At 50.2% G+C, this 13,912-nt stretch overlaps 1 protein-coding gene across 1 annotated transcript in view; it reads right to left on the bottom strand.

The window, feature by feature from the left end:
• Positions 1–13,912, bottom strand: part of CCDC93 (CCC complex scaffolding subunit CCDC93) — a 198,839-nt gene that overhangs the window by 182,689 nt on the left and 2,238 nt on the right. The window contains exons 2-6 of the mRNA XM_075316968.1: positions 1,488–1,601; positions 1,324–1,418; positions 922–1,033; positions 388–486; positions 143–199 (exon numbers count right to left, since the gene is read on the bottom strand). Coding sequence (XP_075173083.1) covers positions 143–199; positions 388–486; positions 922–1,033; positions 1,324–1,418; positions 1,488–1,601 — 477 coding nt within the window. The remainder of the gene's footprint in view (positions 1–142; positions 200–387; positions 487–921; positions 1,034–1,323; positions 1,419–1,487; positions 1,602–13,912) is intronic.

Here is a 13,912-nt window from a genome sequence, read left to right on the forward strand (position 1 = left end):
CCACACTCCCCTTCATTCCCCACACTGCCCCATCCTCCATATTCCCCTCTGTCTCATCCCAGGCTCCACAATCCGCTCTGCCTTCTTCCGTCCTCCACATTCCCTCCATCTCACATTCCACATTCCCCCGTGGATTACTCACAAAGGTCTCATTAAGGGACTTCACAGCTTTCTCCCTCCGATTTGTAAACTCCAGGTCCTGTGAAAAGAAAATGCAACAGAAGACAGCAGAAAGGTCGCACTGTGCGGAGCCCCCAGAGCAGTGCATAGACTGAGGACGCAACATGCAGAACCCCCCGAGCAGTGCATAGACCGAGGGCACACCATGCAGAGCCCCCCGAGCAGTGCATAGACTGAGGACGCACTGTGCGGAGCCCCAACACTCACTTCAGGGAAGTAGTGATCTTTCTGGAACTGTGATATGGAAAACGAGCGGACGTAATCTCCCATCTCCTGCCGCGTCTCGATGGCGCGCTTCACCAGCCACTGTTGGGACAAGCAAAGAGTCAGAACATGCACAGCCTGCAGCATCTCCTGATCCAGAGCACACCCACACGGCAAGCCCCTCCTCCACCCTGATCCAGGACACACCCACACTGCAAACCCCTCCTCCACAGCAATCCAGGGCACAACCACACGGAAAGCCCCTCCTCCACAGCAATCCAGGGCACAACCACACGGAAAGCCCCTCCTCCACAGCAATCCAGGGCACACCCACACGGAAAGCCCCTCCTCCACAGCAATCCAGGGCACACCCACACGGAAAGCCCCTCCTCCACAGCAATCCAGGGCACACCCACACGGAAAGCCCCTCCTCCACAGTAATCCAGGGCACACCCACTTGGAAAGCCCCTCCTCCACAGCAATCTAGCGCACACCCACACGGCAACCCCAGCAGATGGTACAGTGCAGTTTTGTAACCTGGATGATGGGGAAGATGTGGATGAAGTCCAGTCCTTGGATCTGATGCGGTTCTAGACGGTGCGGACATTTCATTTTTGGTAAAACAGACACAATCTTCTCGGTTAACGCTCTGAAAGGAAATGAACAAGAGACTCAGGCCGACTGACCCCGCACAGCGACCATCATTTCAGGGTAAGAATAGCATCAGGCTCATAAAGAAGCGGCTGCCGAACCAAAGATCAGCGGCCTAAAATATCACTGGCCGAAAATCTGCAAACACTATCAAGGTCTATGGAAGGTGCAGACTGGTGTATATTGGGGGCGCGGGCTCATGGGGAATTCTGAGAAAACGTGACCACCAAATTTACACAATCCCAGCTTCGCCGAACATTAAAGTCATATGTAAAATGTTTCCCATACATTTTCTGTCCGATGGTTGAGTTCTCCTGGAAGAGCAGGTCCACGTCAATGTCAAAGTTGCACGTTGTGATGCACCAGGTCATCCCACCGACCACCTACAGGAAGGAAACATGTCACATGTCTGACGCAAAGACACACGCAGCCCAACCGGAGTCACTGCTCACCTTGTCAAATGGGGAGAGACCTTTAATTCTGGCCCGGAAGTAACCGGCGGCCACCAGCAGCTCCAGAATCTCCCCCAACTTCACCTGCTGCTCCTCGTCCTCCCGAATCTCCACCTGAGGAAAAGGAATAGCCACCATTATGGGAGACACAAGAGAGGGGAGCAGCCTGAAACCAGAAGGACCTTATACAGGGGTATATGTACACTGGAGATGAAAATTAGAGAATCATAGAATGGTAGAGTTGGATGGACCTCCGGGGTCATCTAGTCCAACCCCCTGCTCAAAGCAGGATTCACTAAATCATCCCAGACAGATGTCCGTCCAACCAATTTTAAAGACTTCCATTGAAGGAGAACTCAACCTCTCGTGGCCGCCTGTTCCACTCGTTGATGACCCTCATTTTCATGCTGTCATGTGACCGGAGCTTGCCGCGATGCCACTGTACTGTATTGCACTGTACTGGAGTGTGATGGATCCGGCGAAGCGGCAGAATGCCGGATGTGTGAAACCACTCTAAGGAACCACGTGTTGTGAAGACAGTTCTGAGCCACACTTCCATTCACTCTGCCATGTATGAGAGGCCCAACTCCTGCTGCAGATAACATTCCCCAAACCATGACCCTGCCTCCACCGCCGCTCACTGACTTAACACACTTTGGGTTCAGTCTTTCCCCAGTTTGCTGATAAACATAATGTTTCCCATCAGACCCTAATAAATGTAACTTGCTTTCATCAGTAAAATGACCTCCGTCCACACAACATGCTCCTCACTAAAGGTGAGACTAGTCTTGTGATTCTTCTAATGAGAGGTTTGGTCTCTGCAGAGTGGCCTTTCTGTCCAAATGCTCTTACACGTCGTGACACTGTATGACGAGCCAGATCCTTACCCCGTTATGTACTGAACTGGCGGCAATTCCAGCTGCAGTGTGGAAACAATTACCCATGGAGAGTTTCCGCATTATCCCGTCCTCTCCTGTATTTGCCTTTCAAGGGCAACCAGGCTTCTTGAGGGACTTGAAAGAGTTTGTGATGTTGTAAAGATGCAATATTCTCGAAATCACTGACTTGGAAGAACCAACTTCTCTTGCTATGGCTGATAGGGTCACTCCTTTGGCCTTCATCTGGAGAACCTGCTGCCGGAGGGTTTCAGTCACTTTGGAACAGCACACCATGCAAAGTCAGTGCAAACTGGAAAGTTAGGATGTCAGTTTTATAGTTTGTCAGATAATTAAGGAAATTAGCACCAAGTGCAGATTAACAACAATAACTTGCAGGGATCTGAGCCGTGTTCTCCAATTCTGACCAGTGTCTTTTTCATTTCTCTCATTTACATTTTTATTTTTTGCTTTACAATAAATTCAATTTATGAAATAAGAGGAAAATCCTGCGAGTTTCCTCATGTGAGGAGATAGTCATATAGGACGACACAAGAGCGTTACATTTAGGAAAATGTGTGTTCTCTAATTTTCATCTCTAGTGTATAATCAAAAGCATCAATGGGCACCCCGCTCATGGAAGGTGAATATTGTAGATTCAGACTGAAAACGGCGAAGGGAAGGAAGACACTAGGAGTAAAGAAACAATGACAACCCAGAAATGTGCGACTCCTCATGTCCCCCCGTTACAGCGACAACGGCTTTATCACCAGCCGTCACTCGGAGGCTCCGATGGTGGTCAAGAGATCGTAAAAGTCAGGAGCTGAAAAGTGTGTGCGACCATCTGAGAGGCACAAAGGTCCACACCGGCCCGACCCTCCGCGTGTGTATATATCCCGGCCATGTATTATACCGTATAATAAATCTGAAAATATAATATATATATATATATATATATATATATATATATATATATATATATATATATATATATATATATATATAATCTCCCTCCCATGTATTATACCGTGTGTGTATCCCTCCCATGTATTATACCGTGTGTGTATCCCTCCCATGTATTATACCGTGTGTGTATCCCTCCCATGTATTATACCGTGTGTGTATCCCTCCCATGTATTATACCGTGTGTGTATCCCTCCCATGTATTATACCGTGTGTGTATCCCTCCCATGTATTATACCGTGTGTGTATCCCTCCCATGTATTATACCGTGTGTGTATCCCTCCCATGTATTATACCGTGTGTGTATCCCTCCCATGTATTATACCGTGTGTGTATCCCTCCCATGTATTATACCGTGTGTGTATCCCTCCCATGTATTATACCGTGTGTGTATCCCTCCCATGTATTATACCGTCTATATATCCCTCCCATGTATTATACCGTCTATATATCCCTCCCATGTATTATACCGTTTGTATACATATATGTATTATACCGTGTGAATGTGGCGCCCTGGACAAGCCAGGGGCCACAGAGAACAACACCAACACACCCCACGTCAAGCACACCAAAGTCAGACAAAACCCTTGTTGCCTCCCTCCAGGGGCTGATGATCACACCAGGGGGGTGGGCCAGGCGGTTGGCCCCGCCCACCAAGGAGTTCACAGTCCTGGAGGTGGGAAAAGCAGGCAGATCAGTTTGGAGAGGAGTGGAGAGAGGAAGTGAAGTGGCAGTTAAGCAGCCTGAAGTGTGTCCGGGTGTGTGGCCCGGACGGATCAGCAAGGTTGGCAGACGGTGGTGACCGTCTGCAGGAGTGGCCTATCGGAGTTTACCGTAAGGACCGTGGACGGGCGGTTGCCCGGCGGTACCGGACCGGTACGCAAAGAGAAGCCAGCACCACCCGGCAGGGGCTTACGGACCCCGGGCAAGGCTAGGAGTCGCCGTGAATTTGCCAAATCCGTCAGCGAAGGGAACCTCCTGGGTTTGCCAGCAGCCAAGTCCCGACAGAAGGCAACCGTCCAACCGAGAGAGGGAAACACAGTCACTGCCAAGGCTAAAGTTCCCAGGGCCAGAGCCTGCGGGCAAAAGGGGCTCCTCCAGCCCATATCCAGCCGGGAGAAACAACACCGCAGCCGTCTGTGGGACCCGTCCATCCAGCCGTGTGTTTTACCGAGAACTGTGTCCTCATCATTGGCTGAGTGGGTAGCACCGTGCCGTACAGCACAGCGCTGCCCCCGCGACCCTGCACCTTGCCAGGCCCCGTAACCCGCCTGCCATCCATCCCTACCCCATCACCGGGCCCCGGGACAACCAACCCCCTACCCACGGAGGGGAGAACTAACATCAAAGCTGCTCCCTGTCACCGCTCCCGGGATCCCCGTCCAGAGCAGCGGTGGTGTCACCAATATCACCCCAACCGTGGGTGGCATCACGGACAATATCAAATCCCCACAATCAAAACCCCTTTTCACTCACGGGCGAGGAGCGCCGCTCGAATCCCCGGGATCCGGCCCACCGCTCGAGCCACCACCGAGCAGTAGCCGCAGCAGCAGCCGGACCCGACCGTGTGCGTATCCCTCCCATGTATTATACCGTGTGCGTATCCCTCCCATGTATTATACCGTGTGCGTATCCCTCCCATGTATTATACCGTGTGCGTATCCCTCCCATGTATTATACCGTGTGCGTATCCCTCCCATGTATTATACCGTGTGTATCTATCCCTCCCATGTATTATACCGTGTGTGTATCCCTCCCATGTATTATACCGTGTGTGTATCCCTCCCATGTATTATACCGTGTGTGTATCCCTCCCATGTATTATACCGTGTGTGTATCCCTCCCATGTATTATACCGTGTGTGTATCCCTCCCATGTATTATACCGTGTGTGTATCCCTCCCATGTATTATACCGTGTGTATCTCCCTCCCATGTATTATACCGTGTGTGTATCCCTCCCATGTATTATACCGTGTGTGTATCCCTCCCATGTATTATACCGTGTGTGTATCCCTCCCATGTATTATACCGTGTGTATATCCCTCCCATGTATTATACCGTGTGTATATCCCTCCCATGTATTATACCGTGTGTATATCCCTCCCATGTATTATACCGTGTGTATCTATCCCTCCCATGTATTATACCGTGTGTATCTATCCCTCCCATGTATTATACCGTGTGTGTATCCCTCCCATGTATTATACCGTGTGTGTATATCCCTCCCATGTATTATACCGTGTGTGTATCCCTCCCATGTATTATACCGTGTGTATATCCCTCCCATGTATTATACCGTGTGTATATCCCTCCCATGTATTATACCGTGTGTATATCCCTCCCATGTATTATACCGTGTGTATCTATCCCTCCCATGTATTATACCGTGTGTATCTATCCCTCCCATGTATTATACCGTGTGTATCTATCCCTCCCATGTATTATACCGTGTGTGTATCCCTCCCATGTATTATACCGTGTGTGTATATCCCTCCCATGTATTATACCGTGTGTGTATCCCTCCCATGTATTATACCGTGTGTGTATCCCTCCCATGTATTATACCGTGTGTGTATCCCTCCCATGTATTATACCGTGTGTGTATCCCTCCCATGTATTATACCGTGTATCTATCCCTCCCATGTATTATACCGTGTGTGTATCTATCCCTCCCATGTATTATACCGTGTGTGTATCCCTCCCATGTATTATACCGTGTGTGTATCCCTCCCATGTATTATACCGTGTGTGTATCCCTCCCATGTATTATACCGTGTGTGTATCCCTCCCATGTATTATACCGTGTGTGTATCCCTCCCATGTATTATACCGTGTGTGTATCCCTCCCATGTATTATACCGTGTGTATATCCCTCCCATGTATTATACCGTGTGTATATCCCTCCCATGTATTATACCGTGTGTGTATCCCTCCCATGTATTATACCGTGTGTGTATCCCTCCCATGTATTATACCGTGTGTATATCCCTCCCATGTATCATACCGTGTGTGTATCCCTCCCATGTATCATACCGTGTGTATATCCCTCCCATGTATCATACCGTGTGTGTATCCCTCCCATGTATTATACCGTGTGTGTATCCCTCCCATGTATTATACCGTGTGTGTATCCCTCCCATGTATCATACCGTGTGTATATCCCTCCCATGTATCATACCGTGTGTATCTCCCTCCCATGTATTATACCGTGTGTGTATCCCTCCCATGTATCATACCGTGTGTATCTCCCTCCCATGTATTATACCGTGTGTATCTCCCTCCCATGTATTATACCGTGTGTGTATCCCTCCCATGTATTATACCGTGTGTGTATCCCTCCCATGTATTATACCGTGTGTGTATCCCTCCCATGTATTATACCGTGTGTATCTCCCTCCCATGTATTATACCGTGTGTATCTATCCCTCCCATGTATTATACCGTGTGTATCTCCCTCCCATGTATTATACCGTGTGTATCTATCCCTCCCATGTATTATACCGTGTGTATCTCCCTCCCATGTATTATACCGTGTGTGTATCCCTCCCATGTATTATACCGTGTGTATCTATCCCTCCCATGTATTATACCGTGTGTATATCCCTCCCATGTATTATACCGTGTGTATATCCCTCCCATGTATTATACCGTGTGTATATCCCTCCCATGTATTATACCGTGTGTATATCCCTCCCATGTATTATACCGTGTGTATCTCCCTCCCATGTATTATACCGTGTGTATATCCCTCCCATGTATTATACCGTGTGTGTATCCCTCCCATGTATTATACCGTGTGTATATCCCTCCCATGTATTATACCGTGTGTATATCCCTCCCATGTATTATACCGTGTGTATATCCCTCCCATGTATTATACCGTGTGTGTATCCCTCCCATGTATTATACCGTGTGTATCTATCCCTCCCATGTATTATACCGTGTGTATCTCCCTCCCATGTATTATACCGTGTGTGTATCCCTCCCATGTATTATACCGTGTGTATATCCCTCCCATGTATTATACCGTGTGTATCTCCCTCCCATGTATTAGACTTTATATAATTTGTGAGAGCAGAATCCATCTGGTCTTCTAGCTCATGATGTCGGGGGCTCCTCTGACTCTGAGGGCCGGGTGTGTCACATTTCCATTTACATCCCGCTGCTCTTATTGGTTATAGTTGAGATGGACCTCGTCCTTTGTCTGTGACTCTATATAAAACTGTCACATATACAGTTCTGGCCAAAAGTATTGGCACCCCTGCACTTCTGTCAGATAATGCTCAGTTTCTTCCTGACAATGATTGCAATCACAGATTCTTTGGAATTATCTTCATTTATTTTTCTTGCAATGAAAAAACACAAAAGAGAATGAAACAAAAATCAAATCATTGATCATTTTACATAAAACTCCAAAAATCGGCCAGACAAAAGTATTGGCACCCTTAGCCTAATACTTGGTTGCACAACCTTTAGCCATAATAACTGCGCACAACCGCTTCCGGTTCCATCAATGAGTTTCTTACAATGCTCTGCTGGAATTTTAGACCATTCTTCTTTGGCAAACTGCTCCAGGTCCCTGAGATGTGAAGGGGGCCTTCTCCAAACTGCCATTCTGAGATCTCTCCACAGGTCTTCTATGGGGTTCAGGTCTGGACTCATTGCTGGCTACTTTAGTAGTCTCCAGTGCTTTCTATCAAACCATTTTCTAGTGCTTTTTGAAGTGTGTTTTGGGTCATTGTCCTGCTGGAAGACCCATGACCTCTGAGGGAGACCCGGCTTTCTCACACTGGGCCCTACATTATGCTGCAAAATTTGTTGGTAGTCTTCAGACTTCATAATGCCATGCACACGGTCAAGCAGTCCAGTGCCAGAGGCAGCAAAGCAACCCCAAAACATCAGGGAACCTCCACCATGTCTGACTGTAGGGACAGTGTTCTTTTCTTTGAATGCCTCTTTTTTTTTCCTGTAAACTCTATGTTGATGGCTTTTCCTAAAAATCTCTACTTTTGTCTCATCTGACCAGATAACATTCTGCCAAAACGTTTTAGGCTTTCTCAGGTAAGTTTTGGCAAACTCCAGCCTGGCTTTTTTATGTCTCGGGGTAAGAAGTGGGGTCTTCCTGGGCATCCTACCATACAGTCCCTTTTCATTCAGACGCTGACGGATAGTGCGGGTTGACACTGTTGTACCCTCGGACTGCAGGGCAGCTTGAACTTGTTTGGATGTTAGTCGAGGTTCTTTATCCACCATCCGCATAATCTTGCAATGAAATCTCTCGTCAATGTTTCTTTGCCTTCCACATCAAGGGAGGTTACCACAGTGCCATGGGCTTTACACTTCTTGATGACACTGCGCACCGTAGACACAGGAACTTTCAGGTCTTTGGAGATGGACTTGTAGCCTTGAGATTGCTCATGCTTCCTCACAATCTGGATTCTCAGTCCTCAGACAGTTCTTTGGTCTTTGTTTTCTCCATGCTCAATGTGGTGCACACAAGGACACAGGACAGAGGCTGAGGCAACTTTAATCCATGTCACAAGCTGCAAGTGTGATTTATTATTGCCAGCACCTGTTAGGTGCCACAGGTAAGTTACAGGCGCTGTTACTACACAAATTACAGAAGCAGCACAGGATTATTCACACAGCGCCAAGACTTTTCTCCACCCCCTTTTTATGTTTGGTGTGGAATTATATACAATTTGGCTTTATGACATTTTTTTTTTTCTCATTGAAGACAAATTAAATGAAGATAATAACAAATAATTTGTGATTGCAATCATTTTCAGGAAGACTCCGGGCACACGGGGGGATGGGACTCCGGGATCAGTATTCTCAGGCCTGCAGCATTGGATCTGACAGAATAAAGGGAGCAATCCAGAAACCTTACATGACACCTCAGAGAAAGGCGATGATAAAAACATATATTCGGCCATTTGTGGATGAAGTGAATAGATCTGAAGAGACGCATATTGTGAACAGTCTGTGAATGAGGAACAAAAATGAGCCTAATATGGAGCGGCATGTTAACTTGTGTCTTCAAGAGAGAAGATAAAAACAACACCTGTTTGCATTTGCCAAGAGGAGGAGCAGGAGCTGATTCACCTTGTCGTAGAAAAAGAATTAGCAACAGTTTTTTTATTTTACTGATCCTACCCCAATGAATAAATTAACTGTGGACACGTTTAGATTTCTTACTAGATGCTGCAGCAGGGAAGTCTTGTATACATGCTAGAACAGCTATGGAAATCATCAAAGCATTTTATGGTGATTTACTTGGAAAATTCGTTTTTATTCCATGCCTCTGCTCTCAGACTGCCAGTATTTGCTTTAGGTTTTTTTTCTCCTTTCATGGACATAAAGAGGTTATAGTTTACATGGTCAGCGATAGCACAAGATGCCCACAATTCACTGATCATGTATATTGCTGCTGCAATGTGCTTCATTTTGCAGACTCCTCCATATCTGGAGGTTGTGTTTTAGTCTACAGTATGTGGATAATTTATGGCTTGTTGTCTTGATCACATCTTCTGACCGGAGTCATCTACTTTCCTTTTCTATTTCTCAGCAGAGAAGCCACAGATCTGTATAGGATAGTCTCACAGAGGAAAGAAAGATTACAGACGCCTAAACGTGGCCAAGAACGTGATTTTCTGCAGCGAGCTGTGGCGGATGATCCGGGAGTGTGGACCCGTCCCCAGGAGGGCATTTCTTTTATCAGAGCCATTTCTGTGGTTCCTGATCACCACAAATACCGTGCTCTCAGGTACAATCGAGACACAATGACACTTTCTTAGTGCCCAAATTTAGAACTTAAGTGGCAGTGTCTTGAATCCAGCTATGCTTTGGATGCGGGATTCACGAAGTGGGGAACGATATGGAAAGTCACCCATTTTTAACTTTTTCCTGTTTAGTTTCCTTTATATTTTTACCTCTAAGAGTTAAGCTAGATATAATGTATAAAAGTCCCAATTATCTGATGCCACAAGAATAGGCCGGGAGGGAACAGGTCTCGGACGAGCCCATTGTGAACACAGATTTTGAGCTTTTCGTAGATGGATCCAGATAGTGGATCGCTGGAAATGCTGAGGTTACACAACACGGGGTAACAAAATCCGAACACTCCCTCCTCTCGCTACAGGAGGCAGAGATGAAGATTATCAATCACTGTAGCGTGTAGAGTGGTAAAGGGTAACATGGTCAAATGTGTGTATACAGAGGGTACAGAAAGTATTCACACCCTTTACATTTACTCCTTGCTTCATTGCAGCCATTTGGTACATTTTTTTTCTCATCAATGTAAACTCTGCACCCCATCCCCCATCGAGAAAAAAAAAAAAAAAACTGAAATGGAGAAGTGTTTGCAAATTTATTAAACATGAAAAACTGAAATATCCCATGGTTAAAAGTATTCAGCCCCTTTGCTCAATATATCCCAGGGTCAAAAGTATTCAGCCCCTTTGCTCAGTATAACACATGGTGATAAGTATTCAGCCCCTTTGCTCAGACCCTTATATGTAAGTCCCATGCTGTCCATTTCCTTGTGATCCTCCATGAGACGGTGCTCCTTCATTGGAGTCCAGCTGTGTGTAATTACACTGATAGGACGTGATTTGGAAAGGCGCACACCCGTCTACATAAGACCTCACCGCTCACACTGCAGGTCACGCCAAATGAGAATCATGAGGTCAAAGGAACTGTCCAAGGAGCTCAGAGACAGAATTGTGGCAAGGCACAGATCTGGCCAAGGTTACAAAAGAATTTCTGCAGAACTCAAGGTTCCTCAGAGCACAGTGGCCTCCATAAATCTTAAATGGAAGAAGTTTGGGACCCCCAGAACTCTTCCTAGACCCGGCCGTCCAGCCAAACTGAGCAATCGTGGGAGAAGAGCCTTGGTGAGAGGTAAAGAAGAACCCCAAGATCACTGCGGCTGAGCTACAGAGATGCAATAGGGAGATGGGAGAAAGTTCCAAAGTCACCTATCACTGCAGCCTCCACCAGTTGGGCCTTTATGGCAGAGTGGCCCCACGGAAGCCTCTCCTCAGTGCAAAACATATGAAAGCCGCATAGAGTTTGCAAAACAACACATGAAGGATCCCAGACTATGAGAAATAAGATTCTCTGCTCTGATGAGACGAAGATAGAACTTTCACCAGAAAGTTCTAAGCGGTATGTGTGGATAAAACCAGGCACTGCTCATCACCTGCCCAATGCAATCCCCACAGTGAGACATGGTGGCAGCATCATGCTATGGGGGCGGGGACAGGACAACTGGCTGCAATTGAAGGAAAGATGAATGCGGCCAAGTACAGAGATATCCTTGAAGAAAACCTCCTCCAGATGCTCTGAACCTCAGACTTGGCCGATTGTTGACCTTCCAACAAGACAATGACCCTAAGCACACAGCTACAATAACAAAGGACCGGCTTCAGAACAACTCTGTGACCATTCCTGACCGGCCCAGCCAGAGCCCTGACCTAAACCCAACTGAGCATCTCTGGAGAGACCTGAAAATGGCGTCACCAACGTTCACCATCCAACCTGACGGAACTGGAGAGGATCCGCAAGGAAGAATGGCCGAGGATCCCCAAATCCAGGATCCCAAGAAGACTCATGGCTGTATTAGCTCAAAAGGGAGGGTGCCTCTACTCAATACTGAGCAAAGGGGCTGAATACTTATGACCATGTGATATACTGAGCAAAGGGGCTGAATACTTATGACCATGTGATATTTCAGGTTTTCTTGTTAAATAAATGTTAAGAAAAATTTCTACATTTTTTTTGATGGGGGGATGGGAAGATGGGGGATGGGAAGATGGGGGGGGGGATGGGGCAGAGTGTACATTAATAAGAAAAAAAAAAATGAGTTTACCAAATGGCTCTCCTCCTCTCCCCCCCGCACTCTCCGGGCACACTGCTCTCCTCCCCCCCCGCACTCTCCGGGCACACTGCTCTCCTCTCCCCCCGCACTCTCCGGGCACACTGCTCTCCTCCCCCCCCCCCCCCGCACTCTCCGGGCACACTGCTCTCCTCCCCCCCGCACTCTCCGGGCACACTGCTCTCCTCCCCCCCCGCACTCTCCGGGCACACTGCTCTCCTCCCCCCCCCGCACTCTCCGGGCACACTGCTCTCCTCCCCCCCGCCTCTCCGCACTCCGCCCCCCCACTCTCCGGGCACACTGCTCTCCTCCCCCCCCGCACCTCTCCGGGCACACTGCTCTCCTCCCCCCCCGCACTCTCCGGGCACACTGCTCTCCTCCCCCCCCCCGCACTCTCCGGGCACACTGCTCTCCTCCCCCCCCCGCGCACTCTCCGGGCACACTGCTCTCCTCCCCCCCCCGCACTCTCCGGGCACACTGCTCTCCTCCCCCCCCCGCACTCTCCGGGCACACTGCTCTCCCTCCCCCCCCCCGCACTCTCCGGGCACACTGCTCTCCCTCCCCCCCCCCCCGCACTCTCCGGGGCACACTGCTCTCCTCCCCCCCCGCACTCTCCGGGCACACTGCTCTCCTCCCCCCCCCGCACTCTCCGGGCACACTGCTCTCCTCTCCCCCGCACTCTCCGGGGCACACTGCTCTCCTCCCCCCCCGCACTCTCCGGGCACACTGCTCTCCTCCCCCCCGCACTCTCCGGGCACACTGCTCTCCTCCCCCCCGCACTCTCCGGGCACACTGCTCTCCTCCCCCCCCGCACTCTCCGGGCACACTGCTCTCCTCCCCCCCCCGCACTCTCCGGGCACACTGCTTCTCCTCCCCCCCCGCACTCTCCGGGCACACCTGCTCTCCTCCCCCCCCCCCGCACTCTCCGGGCACACTGCTCTCCTCCCCCCCCCGCACTCTCCGGGCACACTGCTCTCCTCCCCCCCCCGCACTCATCCGGGCACACTGCTCTCCTCCCCCCCGCACTCTCCGGGCACACTGCTCTCCTCCCCCCCGCACCTCTCCGGGCACACTGCTCTCCTCCCCCCCCGCACGTCTCCCGGGCACACTGCTCTCCTCCCCCCCCCCGCACTCTCCGGGCACACTGCTCTCCTCCCCCCCCCGCACTCTCCGGGCACACTGCTCTCCTCTCCCCTGCACTCTCCGGGCACACTGCTCTCCTCCCCCCCCGCACTCTCCGGGCACACTGCTCTCCTCCCCCCCCGCACTCTCCGGGCACACTGCTCTCCTCCCCCCCGCACTCTCCGGGGCACACTGCTCTCCTCCCCCCCCGCACTCTCCGGGCACACTGCTCTCCTCCCCCCGCACTCTCCGGGCACACTGCTCTCCTCCCCCCCGCACTCTCCGGGCACACTGCTCTCCTCTCCCCCGCCACTCTCCCGGGCACACTGCTCTCCTCTCCCCCCGCACTCTCCCGGGCACACTGCTCTCCTCCCCCCCCGCACTCTCCGGGCACACTGCTCTCCTCCCCCCCCCCCGCACTCTCCGGGCACACTGCTCTCCTCCCCCCCCGCACTCTCCGGGCACACTGCTCTCCCTCCCCCCCGCACTCTCCGGGCACACTGCTCTCCTCCCCCCCCCGCACTCTCCGGGGCACACTGCTCTCCTCCCCCCCCGCACTCTCCGGGCACACTGCTCTCCTCCCCCC

This window comes from Anomaloglossus baeobatrachus, chromosome 7, assembly GCF_048569485.1.
Source record: "Anomaloglossus baeobatrachus isolate aAnoBae1 chromosome 7, aAnoBae1.hap1, whole genome shotgun sequence".
In the NCBI taxonomy this organism is placed as follows: domain Eukaryota; kingdom Metazoa; phylum Chordata; class Amphibia; order Anura; family Aromobatidae; genus Anomaloglossus; species Anomaloglossus baeobatrachus.